We start from the raw sequence: 18,893 nt of genomic DNA, 5'->3' as shown, positions 1-18,893 counted from the left end.
CGACATTCTCCACCGTCGGAATAAAGTGGGAATAGCTTCACTTCGTCAACCTCCAACACACTTCATCACCTCTCCATCATCCAGCGCCATCATGAAATTGGCCACCCCTACATTATGTATACTATCATTATTCGCAACAGCAGATGCGATTGGTATTTTCCCTGAGCAGCAGCAAATCCTGGGACCGGGCCCAACACAGCCAGCGCCCAACTTCATCTTCATCATCACCGACGACCAGGACCTGCAGCTCGACTCGGTTGACTACATGCCGTCAACCCTAAAGCACTTCAAGCAAAAAGGAACCTTCTTTCGCAACCACTTTGTCACCACCGCGCTGTGCTGCCCGTCGCGCGTCAGCCTGTGGACCGGCCAGCAAGCCCACAACACAAACGTCACCGACGTCTCTCCGCCCTACGGTGCGTCTCTCCATCCAGGCCATGAACTATCGCTCACTCTCCACCAGGAGGCTATCCCAAGTTTGTTGACCGCGGCTTCAACGATGACTTCCTGCCGGTTTGGCTGCAGGACGCGGGGTACGACACGTACTATACTGGCAAGCTGTTCAACGCCCACACTGTCGATAACTATCACAGCCCCTTTGTTAACGGCTTCAATGGCTCCGACTTCTTGTTGGATCCCTTCACCTACTCTTATTTAAATAGTACATACCAGCGCAATCGCGACGCCCCCGTCAGCTACGAGGGACACCACACCGTCGACGTCATCACCGAGAAGGCGCTGGGGTTTCTGGACGATGGCCTTAATGGCGACAGGCCCTTCTTTCTCACTGTTGCTCCGATCGCGCCTCACTCTAATGTCGATGTGAGCAGCCTCGGAGCAGAAGCTCCTACAGTGATGACCGAGCCTATCCCTCTGGATCGTCACAAGTCATTGTTCAGGGATGTGAAAATTCCCCGCACTGAGAATTTTAACCCAGACCAGGTGAGAAACACCAAAGCATTCGCTATTGTCAGTAATTAACTGTCTCAGCCGAGTGGAGTCAACTGGATCAAGAATCTCCCCAAGCAGGACCAAGCGGCCATCGATTACCACGATCATTTCTACCGCCAGCGCCTGCGTGCTCTGCAGGGCGTGGACGACCTTGTTGATGCGCTGGTTACACGTCTTGAGGCCAGCAACAAGCTCGACAATACCTACATTATCTACACTTCCGACAATGGCTACCATATTGGCCAACACCGTTTGCCGCCGGGGAAAACATGCGGGTTTGAAGAAGATATCCGCGTGCCCTTCTTTATCCGCGGTCCTGGTGTACCAAGCAATAAGACCGAAGATGCAGTCACTACACACATCGACCTGGCGCCCACCATCTTCGACCTTGCGCGAATTCCACTTCGCGGGGACTTCGATGGAACGCCGATTCCACTGCCTGGTGCGTCGGATACCGTCCATCCACGCCATGAGCATGTTACTGTCGAGTACTGGGGACAAGCTTATTTAGAGGGAGAGAAGGGAGCCTTAAGTACGCGAGCAAACGTCAACTCTAGAATCAATCGCTGACAGCCTCCTCCAGGTAATCCGGAGAAAGTGCCGCTTATCACGAACAACACCTACAAATCTGTGAGAATAATCGGCGATGGGTATAGCCTATACTACTCTGTGTGGTGCTCCAACGAGCACGAGCTTTACGACTTGACGGTGCGATACCTACGCGTAGCCTCGCCATACATAGCCTGCTGACTCGTTCCAGACCGATCCGTACCAGGTAAACAACCTGTACACGAGAGAAGCTGTACATGATAGCGATGCCAGTATCCTAGGGCGTAGTCTCTCTCAGGTAATCACCAGACTAGACTCTGTTCTCCTTGTCCTCAAGTCCTGCAAAGGCACCACCTGCATCAAACCATGGAATGTCTTACACCCAGGCGGTAATGTGCAGAACTTGCAGGATGCGCTGAACCCACTGTATGATGTGTTCTACACCAGCCAGGCTAGAGTCTCGTTTGATCGCTGCGAGCGTGCATACATTCCCGAGCTCGAGGGGCCACAGAAGGCGCTGCCATTTTCGAGATACGGGCTGAACTGGGATATCTGGACGTGATGTAAAGCACATTTGCATAGAATATATATAGAATAACAATGCCTGGTGCGGTTTTTATTTCCGAAGTAGGTCTATCCAAGTTGAAAGAAAAGGATTTGGATTCAATGGCAGCAAGACTTGACAGCGAAGGCGAGACTACAGTAGAGGCCCCACAGTCGAGGCTATACCGATAAGATGGCGCGAGTCAAGCATGGCCCCAGCTAAGCCTAAGCGAGGAGACAATGGAGTCGCCCATGATTGCGCCATAGCTCCATACATTGTCGACAACATCGCGCGGTGCCTGGTATGCCCGCAATCAACGTAATCTCTGGCCGTCCGCAGATAATGCCGGCATATATAAAGCCCCGTGGTTGGCTAGAAATGCAAATTCCCTGTGAGACTGGACCAGTTCTTAAAAATGGCTTCAATCAAGGAGCCCAAGTTGGACGTGGATGTTGCCGACAGCGAGAAGAGTGCCATTGCCATTGCAGATAGCTACCACAGTGGCCTGGATGTTACGTCCAGTGCCATTTCGAAGGACTGGGATGACAAGGAGGAGAAGAAGCTCAAGTTAAAGTACGTGCCCGGTACCGGCTTCCTCTATGCGGTTACTGATGCGCAGCAGAGTCGACATGATCCTTTTGCCAATCCTTGGTCTCGCCTTCTTTGCTCTCCAAATCGACAGAGGGAACATCAGCGCTGCCCTCACATCAACCATCACCGAGGATCTCAACATCACCACAAACCAAATCAACGTCGGCACTCAATTGCTGTCGGCCGGCATAGTCATCAGTGAGATTCCATCTAACGTGATCCTCCAGCGCGTGGGTCCGCAGAGATGGCTGTCAGCTCAGCTCTTTGCCTGGGGCTTAGTGGCCACATTCCAAGCATTCGTCCAGTCGTATCCGGCATATCTGGTGACAAGACTTCTGCTTGGCCTGCTGGAAGGTGGCTTTATCCCAGGGGCGCTCTACTACCTGTCAACATGGTACAAGAGGCAAGAGAGCAGTCTTCGCATAACCCTCTTCTTTTTCGGGCAGATGTTTTCAGGCGCAACGTCCAGCTTGATCTCCGCTGGGCTCCTGACACTGTCTGGTAAAGGCGGCCTCGCTGGCTGGAGATGGATTTTCCTCAGTGAGTCTCCTTCCACTTCACTGACGGCTGAGGCTAACGAAACTATCAGTCGAGGGAGTTATTACTCTCGGTATTGGAGTTATCTTCATCCTCTTGGTGCCGCCCAACGCCGGAGACGGACGACCGCTCATCAGCGCAGGTCACTGGAGCTACTTCACTCCTCGCGAGTCTCACATCGCTGTCCAGCGCGTCCTCCTCGAGGATCCCAGCAAAGATGCCGGCCATCTCAAGATTACCGCGCGCGATATCTGGAATACCGTGCGACAGCCACGGATCATCCAGCACTTTTTCATCACCCTGGTTGCTATGTCTGGATTCCAGGGGTTGACACAGTACACTCCAAGCATGATCAAGTCATTCGGTTTCAGCGCGGTGCGAGCGAATGCTTTGGCGTCGGTGCCGGTATATTGTGGCATGTTCTGGATTCTGATACTGTCGTATCTCAGGTAAGCCCAAAACTTCACCTGCTGTTCCCAACCACGGAGAGTTGAGCTGATGCGATGAAAGCGACAAACTTGGCCACCGAGGGCCCTTCGTCCTCATTGCCATCACATGGAATGTCATCTCATATGCCTGTCTGCGCGTCACTCCGGCCACTTCGGACCGGTGGCATCGGTATGGAGTCATTGCGGTCGCCAATGTCTCCTACGCTAGTATGCAGTAAGTGAATACCCAACACTAATGCCGTTGTAAAACGTACCAGACTTGCTGATTGAGTGTCTCCTCCAGCGTTCTAAACATCGGTTGGTTGTCAGTGTACTGTAAATCACCGCAAGAGCGCAGCGTTGCCATGGCGTAAGTTCCTCTCTATTAATCCCTATTCCCAATAGGCTGCTAACGCCAACCAGACTGGTCGTCATGGCCGCAAACTGCGCGGGGATTTCTGGATCGCAGATCTTTCGTACCAGCGATAAACCTCTGTATCATCATGGTCTGACAGCCATCTGTGCCTTGGCCGCTGCATCGTGGGTGCTGGCTCTGGCACTGAATCTGCAGTCCTATTTCTGGCATCAGCGGGGAAAACCAAAGCTTTCGTCAGGCAGTGCATGAGAAATAGTGTCAGTTTGAGTTGTATAATAATGGCATGAATTGGACGTCGTGATCTCATTTATATACAATAAACAGTGTCATGGATATATTCATCTCGAATTCCGCGTCGTCATCGTAACGTCGAAATCGGCCCCTTAAGTGACACGCCCGACCGTAGTATTCATTGAGTTATCATCCCTCCTTCACCCCGCCGTCCTTATCATGGCAACGGCACCGGGGTATTAGCCGTGGGTCAAGCGTTCAGAGCTCGTCCTTGGGAACGCCCTCGATCTCAACCAACTCGGTGTCGAAAATCAACGTCGCGCCTGCTGGAATCGGTCCAATGCCTCTCTCGCCGTATCCAAACTCAGGAGGAATCGTCAATGTCCTCTTCTCACCGACGCACATATCCAAGAGACCCTGGTCCCATCTGCTCTGCGTCAGTTGTCCATGCCCTCCAGCATCCATACCAAGCGAGACCTACCCCTTAATGACCCTCCCTGAGCCAAGCTTAAAGCCCAATGGTCTACCCCTGTTGTAGCTCGCGTCGAATTCAGATCCGTCAGATGCCAGTTTACCCCTGTAGTGCATCTTGACGTTGTCGCCTTTCACGGTCTTGCGGCTGCACTCGACGGCGTGGGTGGTTTCAATGCCGAGGTCGACGGCATGAGTGAAGCCCGCGAGGGCGAGGGCGAAGATCGTAGTGAGGGCTGGGACGCGCATTGTGTAGTTTGTTAAGATGGCGGAGGAGAATGAGTTGTTGTTCTGGTGTTGCTGTTTTGTTGCGGTAAACGTGGCCAGGGGTGCATAAGTTTAATTGTGCGGATGACTCAGCGGGATAGCAACTGGCTTATACAAAGTGTATGGAAGACTGAACCCGGCCAAGATGGGGTTTATATGGCTTACGGGAATTCTTATTTCTGAATCAGTAACGGAAACAGTGAATTTCGTCTTGATATTTTTGGGTGTATATTGCAGTCATGTACCAATTCACTCATTGTCGAAGGTCACAGTCCTTGTGTAGTTAAGACTTGATTTAACCCATAGATGTCTTTCGAGACTTGCAAATGTTATTAGCAGTCGAAAAGGAAAGTCCGCTGTATTATAACCATTTAAACACTATGTATAACTCTAATTACTCTATATATAAACAAATAATTCTTGATGTGCTCGTTCCTTCCAGATCGAACTATATGCCACAGCACAGCCAGATGACAAACAACGACGCTGTATACGAAGTACAACGTATGAACGCTCTTACCCTGTCTTCTTCGCTCGAGGTACCCGGAAAATCTTGTAGAAAAGAATAGCTGCTACCATGTTGACGGCGATATACACCCACAAGAGTCCGAAATCGCGCCACCGGTTGCCGAATTCAATGCTCACGCTGCTGAGAAAATCGTTGGTATGTTCTAGGGCGCAGAAATTGCACGTTTCGGCACCCAGAGCATCGGGATTGATCACATATCCCCCGTTGGCAGCTCGGTAGCCTTCCATATACTCGCCGCAGGTCATTCCAGGCGGAGCCGAGAAAGACAAGACCTCGTTATCGGCGCAATGCATGGGAGCATCCCCGAGGGTTGCGGACAGCAAGGACGATACCAGATAGGTCATTGGGTTGACCCGATACATGAAGATCCAGAATCCAGGGAGGGCATCTGGGCCGGCGAGAATGCCGCAGAAAGCGTACATCATGATGAACAGGATATTGGACAAGGCTGATGCGATCTCTGCACTGTCCATGCCGGCGATCAGCATGTGTGCAAAGGAACTGGCAAAAAGGAACGATGCCCAGATGATGAGCATTGTTAAAGTGCTGCGATAATGCACAGTGTCCGTATACTGCGCGTTCTGGTACAGGCCCACGGGGTAGAACCAAACTAGAAAGCAGAAGACCGCCATGACCTATGCTAGCCATCAGTAGCAATACCGGGAGTGTGGACAGAAATACACACGGTGTTCCAAACGAATTCGACCGCAATGTTGGAGAGAATGAACGCTTGCCATGCATAAGTCTTCGACTGCCGCTCGCGCGATTCGTAAAGCATTCGCTGCGTCACAAATGATGGGATAATCTGCAGGATGAGCTGGACAACCACGAATAGGAATACGAAGACACCAAACATCTGGTTCTGGAGGCCCTGTCGAGTATTGTCTGCTTTGAAGAAGGAGAACCCAATGAAGAGCGCCTATTCAAACACCATCAGTTATACTACTCAAACAGCACTGGCCAAACGAGCACTCACACAGCCAACCGTCAGTAAGACCTTTGAATAAATGTAGGATGGACTCCGCCAGTACTGCTGGAACACACGGCACCCAACCTGGACGAGTTGCTCAGAAAAGGGCGCTGCAAATTCAGCATAGCTGGACTTGTCGTTTGGGTCTGAGATTGGTGAAGGCTTGTTGATCAACTCTCTTAGCTTTGCAAGTTCACTTTGCACCTCTTGATACTCAGCGCTGCTCCTCCATACGGCTGGCCAGTCAATGTCCGTCTGCGCTCCTGGTGCAGCGCCTATCACCTCTAGCATGTGCTCTGCAGGGTTCGCTCCTGGGGGACAGGCAGAGCCACCGTTACGGACAAAGTAATCCATTAGCGTCCCTGCTCCTTGACCGACTTCTCCAAAATACACAGTTTTGCCACCTTTTGCGAGCAGCAGGAGTCTGTCAAAGCGTTGGAATAACATTGCAGACGGCTGATGGATGGTGCAGAGGATTGCTTGCCCGTTCTTGGTCAGAGTCTCCATGAGATTGCAGATTGACCATGAAGTTTGGCTGTCGAGTCCAGAAGTAGGTTCATCAAGGAATAACAGTAACTTTGGGCGAGCTGCCAGTTCAACACCGATTGTCAGACGTTTTCGCTGCTCGACATTGAGACCCTCGCCGGGGACGCCGACTATGGCATCGGCGTACTCTCGCATGTTCAACAGGTCAATGACTGTCTCGACGTACGCCAGTTTCTCAGCACGACTGTACTGCGGAGGCTGTCGGAGAATAGCACTAAACTCCAACGCCTCGCGGACGGTTGAAGTATGGAGATGGAGATCTTGTTGCTGCACATAGCCCGTTTTCCGTTGGAAGGACTCATCGCGCGGTCTTCCATCAACGAGCATGCTGCCCCCAACAACACCAATTGTCGTGCGGCTTGCCAATACGTCTAGCAGAGTAGTCTTTCCAGCGCCGGAAACGCCCTGTATAACATGGTCAGTGGGGTTGCAATATAGCCGCGAGCAGGATGTCCATACCATAAGAGCCGTCAGTGTCCCCGGGCGAATCCAGCCATCAACGTGGTCAAGGATACGCCGTGGTTCGCCTTTAATTTTGATGTCATAGGTCACGTCTTCCCAGTGGAAGATGGAAGATTGCTTCTCAACTCCAGCTACCGTACCGGCTTCCGCACCGGTATTCTTTTCATTCTGGACGGCCGGCGCCGTCTGCTCTTCGTCACTGTGATGCCGTTTCGTCCAGGCCTTCTGGGCCTTTCCACGGCGGAAGACGAGCACCTCGCCCTTGGAACGTTGAGATGATACCAGTTCAGAAGCGATCAGGTGGCAAAACGCCAGAAAGATAGCGAGAGCGACGATTATTCCGAAGTTGCGCCAGCGATGACTGTTCTCGTACCCATACGAAGACCGCACAAAGTCGGTGCCCTGAACGACATCCGATCCTGGCATCGCGCCCACCGTCGAACAGACCTTTCCTTGGAGAGACACATTGTCGTAGCCGGGACCCGAGGGGACAAACGAAACGCAGGGAAACGGACGAGCGTGGAATTCATTCACCATGACCGCTTCAAATCCGTATGATACCGGATTCAACCATCGGATCCAGGAGGCCCAACCTCGCATGTAGTCGACCGGGATGGCAAATCCTGTGTATAGCATGAGCCCCGTCAGTATGATCGAGGAGGGGGCGAGCGCCTGCTCAATGGACTTTGTTAAAGAGGCAAAGAAGCGGAAGAACATGGACATGCCCATCATCATTGAAAAAGAGACCAGGAACATAAAGAAGAATGCGCCTGGCTCGCGCCGGAGATTGCCCATAAAGTAGAGGACTAGGTTAGTGAGCAGCGAGTTTGTGATCTTGTAGGGCATGTCCATGATCATCGACGAGATGGCCTCAGCACTCGGATGGTAGAGAGCATACCGGTTGTGCTTTTCGACGATTGTTCGCTTCTCGTACAGCGAGAGGATCTCGAGCATGCTGGAGAAGGCATTCAGAAGCACCATCATGAACAGCAGCGCGCCACGGGAGAAGAAGGAGGAGGTGTCTCCGGGCAGGTTGTAGAAGACGCTTGCAATGATCAGCGCCTCGAAGAAATTCCCAATCAGCATGGCCAACGTTACGCTGGGGTCGTTCTTCAACCGTTGAAAGTCCCTCCATAGGCAGAGGCTGATCTGTCCCCAGTATGACAGGGTATATGGGGATTTTGCTCGCTGTTTCGTTGACTTTTCAGCTCGTCGAGAGGAGGCGAAGAGATCAAGATCCTCTGCATTAAAGGGGTGCTCGGTGGTGTACTGCTCGATCCCGCGCAGCAGTGCTTGGCGCTCAGCACTTTCTTTCCATCGTTTCGCAAAGTCGTCGGACGTCCTAGGCACCAGGTTCTCAAACCCCGGTCTGATGACGCGTTCTACCGGGCTTGACATGGAGGTTAGGAAGTCCGGAGTGGTTTGAGCCTCAGGGCATACAAATCCCAGTTGTAAGAAGTACTTCTTGGCTGCCTGCGCAGGACCAAAGTATATCTGCTTTCCTTCGTAAAGTACCATCACTTTATCAAAGATCTACTGCTTGTCAGTATACTATAAAACCTATAGTGGTTGGGACCCACCTCATAGGCTGCTTGGGGAGCTTGATAGATCGCGACACATGAAGCCATCCCGAAAACATCGCCTTGAGTCCGCAGGGTCCTGCAGAACTCGACAGCATTTGCACTGTCAAGTCCTCGAGTACTATTGTCCCAGCACTGCAATGGGGCGTAGCTGAGGGCTGCCTCTGCAATCGTGACTCGCTTTCTCTCTCCTCCGCTGACGCCCCGGACGAAGTCATTGCCAACCTTGGTATTGATCGTGTGGCTGATGCCAAATGTAGACATAATAACGTCCCGCAGATGCGAAGCATATTCCTGCCGACTCATGCCTCCAGGGATCCGGCGAGGCGTGCGCGAGAGGGCTGCGAAGTAGAGGGTGTCTCCGACGGCCAGCTGGGGGTAGTGAGCGTCCACCTCCGCAGTGTAGATAGCCTCGCCACGAAAGGATGCCGCCATCTGCTTTGGAGTAATTCCCTGGTAGTTGATGTACGAGGAGGGGTCCACCTCGAAGCCATGGGTTTCCTGCGCAATTGTCTTCAGCAGGGTCGAACAGCCAGAACCAGGCGGCCCCAAGACACATAGTTGCTCGCCCGGGAGCAGCAGCGCATCGACGCCCTGAAGGATGTCAATGCGCTGCTTTTTCCCACTGAGCCATTGTCGGGCGAGGGTTGGGAGCTTCAGAAATGCGTTTCCAACACTCATCTGGTAGTCGACCGGACTTCCATAGCCCACCACATTCAAGTCCTTGACCGCGAAGCCTGCAACACGCGGTGGAGGCGCATCATCTGAGCTGTATCGAACATCATAAAAGGCCTTCGCCCAGGCTCTGGCGTTGAATTTGGGGTTCTGAGGGTCAAGCGCAGCGTCTTTGCCCGTTGCGAAGGGGGGCTGGTGATGGGAGTGTTTCGAGCGTGCACTCAACGAACGGGCCAAGTCGGCCACCTCACGGTCGCCTTGCACTTGTTTGTCGGTCAGAGTGGCCATCCCCTCAGAGTCTGAGTCGCAGCTGTTGGCGCGAGTGCGAATGCCGCAGCTGATGCCGCGGCCGTCCGTGGTGGAAGTGGAATCCATGCTGAAGGTCAGGACATGGCGACTCAACAGGCTGCGGAAATATCGCTTTTATTATATACAGCTCTTGCGTCAGCCCGGTCCCGCGGCCTCGGTGTCTCGCGCTTTGAATGTCCGCGAACAGGTAGCCCTATGTGCATACTGCAGAGTCTTGCCAGAATCTGGTCGGGATCCGCGCGCACCGAACAGCACACAGCCCTCCTATCCCCGATGAAGCTGGACCTTTGCAGTCCAATAAAAATTCATCATGCAATAAAACCTGGTATGCGTAATAATCGCCAAGACCAATACTCCGAAAGCCCGAAAGCCCGAGAATTCTTGGTAGCAGGCTACTCGCCACGGACAAGCGGTCTGATATCAGTCCGACGCCCACTCCCTGAATCAATAAACAGCTCGACTGCATTCTCGCCTCGGAAATGCAGACTCACACTGCCTCTTTTCGTATCAAGCTCTCGGTAATAAAACTACCCTTTCTAGTTCAGGATGAGCTGTGGCAGAACTAATGCTTTTACAGTGCGCGAGGTGCAGAGACCGAAAGGTCTGCGCGTTCTCATGTTGATCAACAATGCGCTGACACTCCTCCAGCTGAAATGCGATCGAGAGGAGCCAGAATGCAGAAGATGCCAGGGCAGTGGAGTGCAGTGCCTGTACCCCGAGAAGCGGAAGGCCCGAGGATCGCGGTGAGTAACATCCCTCCAGCTTGTTGACACTCTAATCTTAGGGGTTAGACATAGGACCGAGATCCATCGTCTAGACCAGCGGCTGGAGACTCTGGAGGAACGCCTGAAGAAAGACTCACCGTCAACACAGGGCAGTGAGATAGCTGCCCCGAATCTCGAATCGGAGCCTGGACATGACAGTATGCAGAAGGGCAATTCCATTTCTTCGGCCGGACGTTGACAGCGACAGCTTTCTTATATAAAATGGTTAGCGGTGCGAAGGACAGCATCAAATCCCTCACCAACCAGAGTCGATTCGCCTCGAAGCCCGCGCAATCCACCGTCAACAACGCAATCACACGGCTGGACACCGCATTGGACCAGCTGGCTGCTCCGAGTCCTCATCCGGGCATGAGTGTGGTGGACAAAAGCAGAGACTATCTGCTGTCTGACGATGTGAAACGATACATAGACAGTATGCTTGTCGCCATGCACCTCAGCCACTGTACTGACCATCGTAGCCTTTCTAGATATGATCCTACCGCATGTCACCGTATTCCACTCATTCACGGCTGTCGTCGACCCGAAATTCTTGAGAGCAATGCCTCATATAATCGACTCTCCATACGCTCAGGTTGATCCCGTAATGCTAGTGATCTACTACAGTGCCATCTACTATGGCCAGAGCATCGGGACCGAGGGCGAGAAAAGACTGGGGACCAGAACCTACTACCTCTGCCTCCAGTCGGTGCCCAAATGGCTGGAGTCCGCAAAAGGAACGCAGCTGGACGTTCTTGCTGCGTCTATGGCTGTAAGCTCGTCCTATCCAGGCTGATCTTAGGCCCCTACTGATGGTCGATCCAGGCGTGGCTGGCTATCAACAACTTCGACTACCACCTGGCATGGCAGTTCCACCGCGAGGCCTGTCGATTCGGCGACCTCCAGGGGATCCATAATGTAGACCTAAGCCCGGCTCGCTCGCCTGAGGAAGAAGCCGCAAAAGAGACCCAGCGGCGGCTGCATTGGTTCTTGGTCGATATCGATTTCCTCTTCATGACGTGGTACGATAAGCCCAGGGCACTTCGGTGCCCACCCACTCAAGTCCGTCTTCCTGCTATCATCTCGCCGGCGACCTCGCAGCCCAAACGGGGTGACTGCGCACTCTTCATTGTGTGGTCGCGGGCGCTTTTCATCCTTGACGACTACTTCAACGCCGTTGAGACCCTTACGGATGAGGAACTTGTCCGGCAGGTAGATCATTGCTGTAACCAGTTGATAGAGCTTCACGACGATTGGGACCTGTCGTCGGTGGCTAGGTCGCCCAAGCTAGGCCAATTCGAATGCTGGATGTATGCAGAGACCGTCATTGCCTTCCACAGCATCATCATCATCATGCGGCGCAAGATCATGGCAGCAGACCAGGCTGCGCACCCACAGGCAGTCCAGTCTGCAAGGGCGATCATCAGCATCATCCACGAGTGGTCGAGGAAAGATCTCGCACCATACGGGGGGTGCTTCAATACGCAGTGAGTTCTACTTCCTGGCCCAAGAGCAGCTCTCTTGCTCATAGCACCTAACATAACCAAGCTTTCTCTCATTCTTTCCGTTCTGCGCTTTCTTCACCCTCTACTACCATATCCTTTCTTCGACCGACCTGGGCGAGTGTGAAAGCGACATCTGCACTCTGGAGACTCTCGTGAGAATCATCACAGATGTAGCCTCTGTGCGGCCTGACTTTGCCCCAATTGCGAATGCTTTGGGGGCGTTGAATGATGTCTCCCGGGCAGTGCACTCGGGACGAGCGCCTGCACAGGGTCTCACGGTAGTCTTCCAGGGGTCGCAACCTCCAGCGAGCCTAGATCCTGCCTTGTCCGATACTCGTGAGCAAGGTGATGCCCAAGTGCCTCCCCAACCAAACCCGGATCTGCAACCTCTTCCGCCGTTCGAGTCAATGCAGAGCCTCTCAGCGGACGTTTCCCTGCAAGCACAACCCCAATTCGACGATACATTCGGCATTCCCTTTGAGCTTCAACATCAGATCGCGTTTGACTGGGACCCTGAAGCCGGGGGTAGGCACCCAGCCAGGCCTGGGACCGGCCAGACGCTGTCGCAACCGGTGGATTTTGTACGGGCGATCGAGAGTGAACTCATTTGGCGGAACTGGCACGAGAGCTGGTGGAATTGAGTATTGTATTTGGAAGCTGAGATTGTGTCATGGATCCTTTAATTTGCGACTTTCCAGACTTATCTGGGTTTTGAGAGGGACAAGTAACCAGGCCATGCTGTAGTAATTGTCCGTTACCAACTAATCACGTAGAAATCAGATATCATTTGATGAGGACGGTCTACATTCAAGTTCTGATAATAAGCGCAGCGAGGTCAAATGTGGCAAGAAGACTTCAAGAGACGATCTGGTTCAAGCCTTGCCTGTTGATGTATTTTCCAGTCTGTATACATGTGACAGGTATTTTTCTTATTAGGCGTGGCTGATTTGGTATGGCGGTACCGTACCTTACCCGACGTTACCAACAAATCCAAATCCAATTTCCGAATTTGCGACAACCACCACAAAACACAGGCACGAATTACGATGGACACCTCGACCCCTCTCCCTTCTCTGCTGGTCTCTCCAGATGAGCTTCACTCTGCTCTCACAGGCGCGTCCCCGCGGCGCATCATTCCGGTCGCGGCTGGCTCAGCATCCCACCTCGCCTCATACCAAAGCCAGCATATACCGGGCTCGATGTAAATATATGTTCCACCAACACCAACGTAAAACGCATTAACTCGGTAAACAGATTCTTCAACATGGACGAGATAAAAGACGTTGTATCTCCGTATCCACAAATGCTGCCCTCTGCTTCACGTTTCGCCAAATGCATGACTGAACTGGGCCTCCATCCGGACGATATCCTGGTGGTCTACGATACACTGGAGGTGGGACTCTACTCCTCGCCTCGCGTGGCATGGGCCTGTCGCCACTTTGGACAGCGAGACGTTCACGTCCTAAACAACTTCCCTCGCTACATTAGAGAGGGGTTTCCTATTGCTACGGGCCCCTTGACCGTACTTCCCCGTTGCCAGCCGGACTATCCCGTTAACGTGAGAGATCCAAAAGAGGTGATATCCTACGACGAGCTGCATGACCTCGTCAAGTCCAACAAGATGCAAGAGCAATTTCAGATCATCGACGCTAGAATTCCCGGCCGGTTCTCCGGAGCTGAGCCCGAGCTCAATCCATCCCTGCGGTCAGGGCACATGCCTTCGGCGCTGAACGTTCCGCTGGCGTCGATCCTCGGGGAGGACAAGGTTATACTGTCGGCAGAGGAGCTGAAGGCTCAGTTCCAAAATGCGGGTGTAGACGGACAGCGGCCTGTGATTCTAACGTGTAATTCCGGGGTGACGGCGGCCGCGTTGGACCTGGCGTTGCAGCTGAGTGGGTATGAGATGGAGCGCAGGCTGTACGATGGAAGCTGGATGGAGTGGACGCGACGCGCAGAAGATGATTTGGTTGCATTTTCTGAGTAGCTCTTTTCTGCATAATTCTACAAGTGAAGACAGCTCAATAACCAGCAGCTTCCCCTTGCAAATAATCAGAAGATAATGGCGACTTGTTGACATGGTCATGTGACTTAATTCCGCTTCGGGAGGGTCCCGTGACTCGCTGGGTGTCTGCCGCGATCGGAGTTCCGCTGACTCAGCATTTGCCCCGCCACCGCAGGATCCCGATTTCGCATCGCGCATCGATTTTTCTCGCCGCAAGGAGACGGTGTATACGACGATCCATCACAATGATGCGCCCTCAATTGGCATCTGCTCTTCGGGCTGCCCGCTCAGCTAACCGGGACTTCGCGACAGCGTCCCCTGTCACCTCTGCGGCGCGCAACCACAAAGTCGTCGTCATTGGCGGAGGCACTGCTGGTCTGGCCATCAGTCACCAGCTGCTGCGCTCCGGTCGTTTTGTCAAGGATGACATTGCCATTGTTGATCCTGCCATCTGGCATCACTACCAGCCGGGTTGGACGCTGGTCGGTGGTGGTGTGAAGACCCGAGAGCAGCTGCGCCAGCCGCTGCATGGCCTGATCGACCCCAAGCTCAAGTTCTACAACGAGAGTGTTGGCACATTTTCCCCGGAGGAAAACTACATCACGCTTGGCAACAGCAACAAGATTAACTACGATCACCTCGTTGTTGCTCCGGGTATAACCCTCGACTTTGGGAGCATCAAGGGCTTGTCTGAGGCGCTGGCAGCCCCGGACTCTGCTGTTTCGACAGTCTACTCATACGATACCTGCGCCAATGTTTTCCCCTCGATTGAGAAGCTGCAGAAGGGCTCTGCTATCTTCACCCAGCCTGCTGGTGTCATCAAGTGTGCTGGTGCTCCCCAGAAGATTATGTGGCTCGCCCTTGACTACTGGAAGAAGGCCGGCCTTTACAACCCCAGCAACCCTGCTGCTTCGCCCATCAAGATCTCGTTTGCCACTGGCACCCCGACCATGTTCGGTGTCCCCAAGTACAGTGCTAAGCTTGAGGAGCTACGCAAGGAGCGTGGCGTTGAAGGACTCTTCCAACACGACCTGGTTGCCATTGACGGCAAGAAGGCCACCTTTGCTCGGCCCAACGGGGAATCCAGTGTCACCAGGGACTTTGACCTCCTGCACGTTGTACCAAAGATGGGACCCCATGGTTTTGTCAAGAACAGCGCCCTCGCCAACTCGGCCGGCTATGTCGATGTCGACGACGCTACTACCCGTCACAAGAAGTACGGCAACGTCTGGTCTGCCGGTGATGCATCCAGCCTCCCTACCTCCAAGACGGCCGCCGCAGTCACGGCCGAGGCGCCCGTTCTCGTCCAGAACCTGCTCCGCTCGATCGACGGCAAGGAGCCCGACGCGGCGTACGATGGGTACACATCATGCCCGCTCACAACCGAGTACGGCAAGGTCCTCCTCGCAGAATTCAAGTACGGCGGAGTCCCGAAGGAGACATTCGGCAACTGGTTCGGCATCGACCAGGCGATCCCGCGAAAGGAGTTCTATCTGCTCAAGAAGCACTTCTTCCCGTGGGTGTACTACGAGTCGATGCTGAGCGGCAAGTGGGGTGGACCCAAGGGCTGGCTGTAAATTAGACCGTGTATTTCTAGATAGAGAATTAATAATAGAACGGCGTGTTCGTTCGGACACAGGAACTCAGTGCAGTATTGCTAGGGCTGTCAAAGTGAAGCCATGCCCAGTGTGTCTTCAGCCATAATGCTGCTCGATGCAACGAACCGGCCATATGGAATATAATAATAGATATCATTAATTCCTGTGTTGGGTCTAAAAAAAGCCATACTCTGGTCCGCTTGGACATCTTGATAGCCGGCTCAGGCTATTTAACCAGTTGTTCCAGGTCAGTGTTCTCGTATAGGCTGGTTGGTCTCTCGGCTCGCCACGGCTTGATGGACGTTTCCTCTTTCACCTCGGAGTGTCCTGCCGATGGTGTTTGACAAACAGTAGAGGACTTGTTTCGACCCTAATTCCTGAGGCTTTGCGCTTGCATCGTAGCGTCCCTGTGCCGCCAATCAGTCTGCCTCTGACATTCAAGTCGTGTTGGATTCTTGGTTCGGTCCATGTCTCGCCGCGTGCGACTGGTCTGGACCGTCCGGGGAATGTGGAGAGGGAGGGCTCTCTCTGAGTATAGCGGAATCCTCGAGTGCCTCAGACCCCCGCTCCCCGGATAATTTAGATGAAGCCCTTTTGGTCACTTGGTGGTCTTCTTCCAATCATCTGCGCCAGACCTCGTACCTCGCTCTGGCTCCCCGTTGCACGCACCCCTGCTGTTACATCCAGAGTCGAGAACAAGCTTAGTAGCCCCATCGCTAAGCCCTCGAGCCTGCAATTTATCCGTTTTGCCAGGGTCGTGTGAGGCGGCTTCTGGGTTGGTGATGGAGATCCGGGGTTTATATCTCCCCTGTCTGCCCGGCTGGGACTCAGCGCGTCTCCCTCAAGGCAGGAGTGATACGCCTTTTGCTTTTCTTTATTTTTACCCTTCAAACAGTTCCGCTCGAGTCCGCCATGGGAAAAGACACTTTTACTCTCGCGGGCCGCGAATGGCCCAAGGTGAAATGGTGGAGGATGAAGGGCATGCGCTTTGTTTATCTGACCCTCTGGGCAGCTATGATTACCTCTGCGACAAACGGTGGGTCTATACTCGCTTTTCCCATTTATAGGCCACGACGTTGACAATTCTGCAGGTTATGATGGCTCGCTGATGAATGGTCTGGAGGCCCTCGATGCCTGGAATGCCTGTAAGTCGAGAGCCCAGGTATAGATAACCAGCGAGGCTAATCGAGTGCAGCATACAATAATCCCACAGGAGCAACCCTTGGTCTGCTCGCTGCGTCCATGTCTATTGGCACAGTTGTTGCCATTCCCTTTGTGCCCTACATCGCTGACCTTCTCGGCCGTCGCTTCGGAGTTGTCGTGGGCTGCACGATTATGCTGTTTGGCGTCGCAATGGTCTCTATCGGGTACAAGATCGAGCTGTTTGTTTTTGGTCGGATTATCCTGGGATTTGGGCTCGGAATTGCGCAGGTCTGTACCTGGTATGTTTGAGCTGAAGCGATGTTGACAGTCGACAGGAATGCTCGCCCCTGCTGGTCACCGAGCTGGTACATCCCCAGCACCGCGCTGTCTACAGTACGATCTACAACTCGCTGTGGTATATAGGTAGTCTAATCGGTGCTTGCGTGGCACTTGGTAAGCCAACCTATATCTACCAGCGAAGGTGGTAATAACAGACACAGGCACGAACCAAATTGGTGGAAGCGACTGGTCCTGGCGTGTGCCCTGCCTCCTGCAAGGCGTCCCCTCAGTTTGCCAACTTGTTTTTATCTGGTAATTCCACTGGATTTGGTTTATATACGAGAATCCAAGCTGACAGAATCAGGCTGGTACCTGAATCGCCCCGTTGGCTGATCTCAAAGGGCAAGCTAGACAAGGCGAAGAAGATCCTGGCATATGTCCACGCCCAAGGCGACGAGAATGATGAACTGGTTAATGTGGAGTTCGACGAGATTCAGCAAACCATCTCGCTCGAGAAGCAACTCGAGGGCAACGGGTGGTCTCAGCTGTGGTCGACTCCTGGCAACCGACACCGTTCCATCATCCTGATCTCTATCGGGTTCTTCTCGCAATGGTCTGGAAACGGCCTTGTCTCCTATTTCATGCCCAAGGTGTGTGATATATCCCTCTGTATAGTAGCACATAACTGACAGTAGCAGTTCCTTGAACTTATCGGAGTGACAAACAGCCATACGGTCCTGAGCATCAACTCCATCCTCAACGCTATAAACGTCGTCTCTGCCACCGGTATCTGCTTCTTTGTCGACAAGTTTGGACGTCGCCGTCTCTTTCTGACCTCCTGCATCGGCATGCTCCTCTCCTTTACTTCCATGACCATCGCTCTCGGACGCTACCCTGAGGGCCCAGGCGGCGAAGACAACAATGCCGGAAACGCAGTCATTGTGTTCATCTTCATTTTCTACATCTTCTACAACGTCGGATTCAGCGGGCTGCTCGTCGGCTACTCCTCCGAGATTCTCCCCTACAACCTGCGCGCCAAAGGTCTGACGCTGATGTTCTTCTGCGTGTCGCTCAGTCTCTTCTTCAACCAGTACGTCAACCCGATTGCCATCGAGGACATTGGCTGGAAATACTGCATTGTGTACTGTGTCTGGCTGCTATTTGAACTGTTTGTTGTTTGGAAGTTCTACATCGAGACCAAGAACACGCCGCTGGAGGAGATTGCCAAGTACTTTGATGGCGACGAAGCCATTATCGGTGGACAAGCGGCGACAGAGAAGGTGGTCGAGTTGGTCTCGGTGCAGCATGGCGAAGAGAGTGAGAAGGGCCCGACTGTTCATACGGAGATTGCTAAGAAGTCGTAGTAAGTCGTATTTGCTGGAGGCGAGAGACGGTACTGTGTCTGTTCTCTATCGAGTCTGTAGTTTCGCGTAGTCTGACCATGTAACACTTTGTGAGAATTCAATTGTCGTATGAGATGAAAGACTGAATTGTATTTTGAGCTATAAGTTATAAGCCATAATTCATTATTCAAATAGTCCCAAACGCCACGCCGAACAATGTCCACCCAACCGTTGTATTCAACATAA

At 53.0% G+C, this 18,893-nt stretch overlaps 8 protein-coding genes across 8 annotated transcripts; 6 read left to right on the top strand and 2 right to left on the bottom strand.

Moving 5' to 3' along the window:
- Positions 1-91: 91 nt before the first annotated feature.
- Positions 92-2,062, top strand: ASPSYDRAFT_35505 (sulfatase family protein; the record flags this gene model as incomplete). Its single annotated transcript, XM_040845344.1, has 5 exons — positions 92-416; positions 464-942; positions 991-1,483; positions 1,535-1,659; positions 1,712-2,062. The coding sequence occupies 5 exons, from the start codon at positions 92-94 to the stop codon at positions 2,060-2,062; spliced, it is 1,773 nt and encodes a 590-aa protein (XP_040698640.1).
- A 533-nt stretch (positions 2,063-2,595) lies between these two features.
- ASPSYDRAFT_210570 (uncharacterized protein) lies at positions 2,596-4,225 on the top strand (the record flags this gene model as incomplete). Its single annotated transcript, XM_040843997.1, has 5 exons — positions 2,596-3,175; positions 3,225-3,621; positions 3,683-3,835; positions 3,905-3,970; positions 4,024-4,225. Exons 1-5 carry the CDS (start codon positions 2,644-2,646, stop codon positions 4,223-4,225), a joined length of 1,350 nt encoding a protein of 449 aa, XP_040698639.1. The 5' UTR covers positions 2,596-2,643.
- On the bottom strand, positions 4,210-4,972 carry fkbp3 (peptidylprolyl isomerase family protein FPR2). Its single transcript, XM_040843571.1, has 2 exons — positions 4,689-4,972; positions 4,210-4,634 (listed from the first exon to the last, which is right to left on the bottom strand). Exons 1-2 carry the CDS (start codon positions 4,925-4,927, stop codon positions 4,466-4,468), a joined length of 408 nt encoding a protein of 135 aa, XP_040698638.1. The 5' UTR covers positions 4,928-4,972; the 3' UTR covers positions 4,210-4,465.
- A 489-nt stretch (positions 4,973-5,461) lies between these two features.
- ASPSYDRAFT_159997 (putative ABC multidrug transporter) lies at positions 5,462-9,995 on the bottom strand (the record flags this gene model as incomplete). Its single annotated transcript, XM_040842874.1, has 5 exons — positions 5,462-6,109; positions 6,160-6,393; positions 6,451-7,395; positions 7,450-8,985; positions 9,033-9,995. 5 exons carry the CDS (start codon positions 9,993-9,995, stop codon positions 5,462-5,464), a joined length of 4,326 nt encoding a protein of 1,441 aa, XP_040698637.1.
- A 586-nt stretch (positions 9,996-10,581) lies between these two features.
- Positions 10,582-12,923, top strand: ASPSYDRAFT_61332 (Zn(II)2Cys6 transcription factor; the record flags this gene model as incomplete). The annotated part of the gene is made up of 8 exons (XM_040849971.1): positions 10,582-10,617; positions 10,665-10,759; positions 10,808-10,893; positions 10,983-11,213; positions 11,260-11,549; positions 11,603-12,249; positions 12,410-12,560; positions 12,624-12,923. The coding sequence occupies 8 exons, from the start codon at positions 10,582-10,584 to the stop codon at positions 12,921-12,923; spliced, it is 1,836 nt and encodes a 611-aa protein (XP_040698636.1).
- A 16-nt stretch (positions 12,924-12,939) lies between these two features.
- On the top strand, positions 12,940-13,609 carry ASPSYDRAFT_49916 (uncharacterized protein). Its single transcript, XM_040847967.1, has one exon. The coding sequence runs from the start codon at positions 13,329-13,331 to the stop codon at positions 13,485-13,487; it is 159 nt and encodes a 52-aa protein (XP_040698635.1). The 5' UTR covers positions 12,940-13,328; the 3' UTR covers positions 13,488-13,609.
- On the top strand, positions 13,547-15,861 carry ASPSYDRAFT_160521 (uncharacterized protein; the record flags this gene model as incomplete). Its single annotated transcript, XM_040842918.1, has 2 exons — positions 13,547-14,199; positions 14,505-15,861. The coding sequence occupies 2 exons, from the start codon at positions 13,547-13,549 to the stop codon at positions 15,859-15,861; spliced, it is 2,010 nt and encodes a 669-aa protein (XP_040698634.1).
- An 861-nt stretch (positions 15,862-16,722) lies between these two features.
- On the top strand, positions 16,723-18,853 carry ASPSYDRAFT_49912 (uncharacterized protein). The gene is made up of 7 exons (XM_040847965.1): positions 16,723-16,918; positions 16,974-17,027; positions 17,078-17,313; positions 17,361-17,478; positions 17,526-17,616; positions 17,669-17,954; positions 18,003-18,853. Exons 1-7 carry the CDS (start codon positions 16,795-16,797, stop codon positions 18,666-18,668), a joined length of 1,575 nt encoding a protein of 524 aa, XP_040698633.1. The 5' UTR covers positions 16,723-16,794; the 3' UTR covers positions 18,669-18,853.
- Positions 18,854-18,893: the final 40 nt, after the last annotated feature.

The sequence above is a fragment of the Aspergillus sydowii genome (assembly GCF_001890705.1).
Source record: "Aspergillus sydowii CBS 593.65 unplaced genomic scaffold ASPSYscaffold_13, whole genome shotgun sequence".
Taxonomy (NCBI): Eukaryota; Fungi; Ascomycota; class Eurotiomycetes; order Eurotiales; family Aspergillaceae; genus Aspergillus; species Aspergillus sydowii.
The sequence above is the reverse complement of the archived record's forward strand: the minus strand, read 5'-3'. Positions and strand labels throughout refer to the sequence as shown.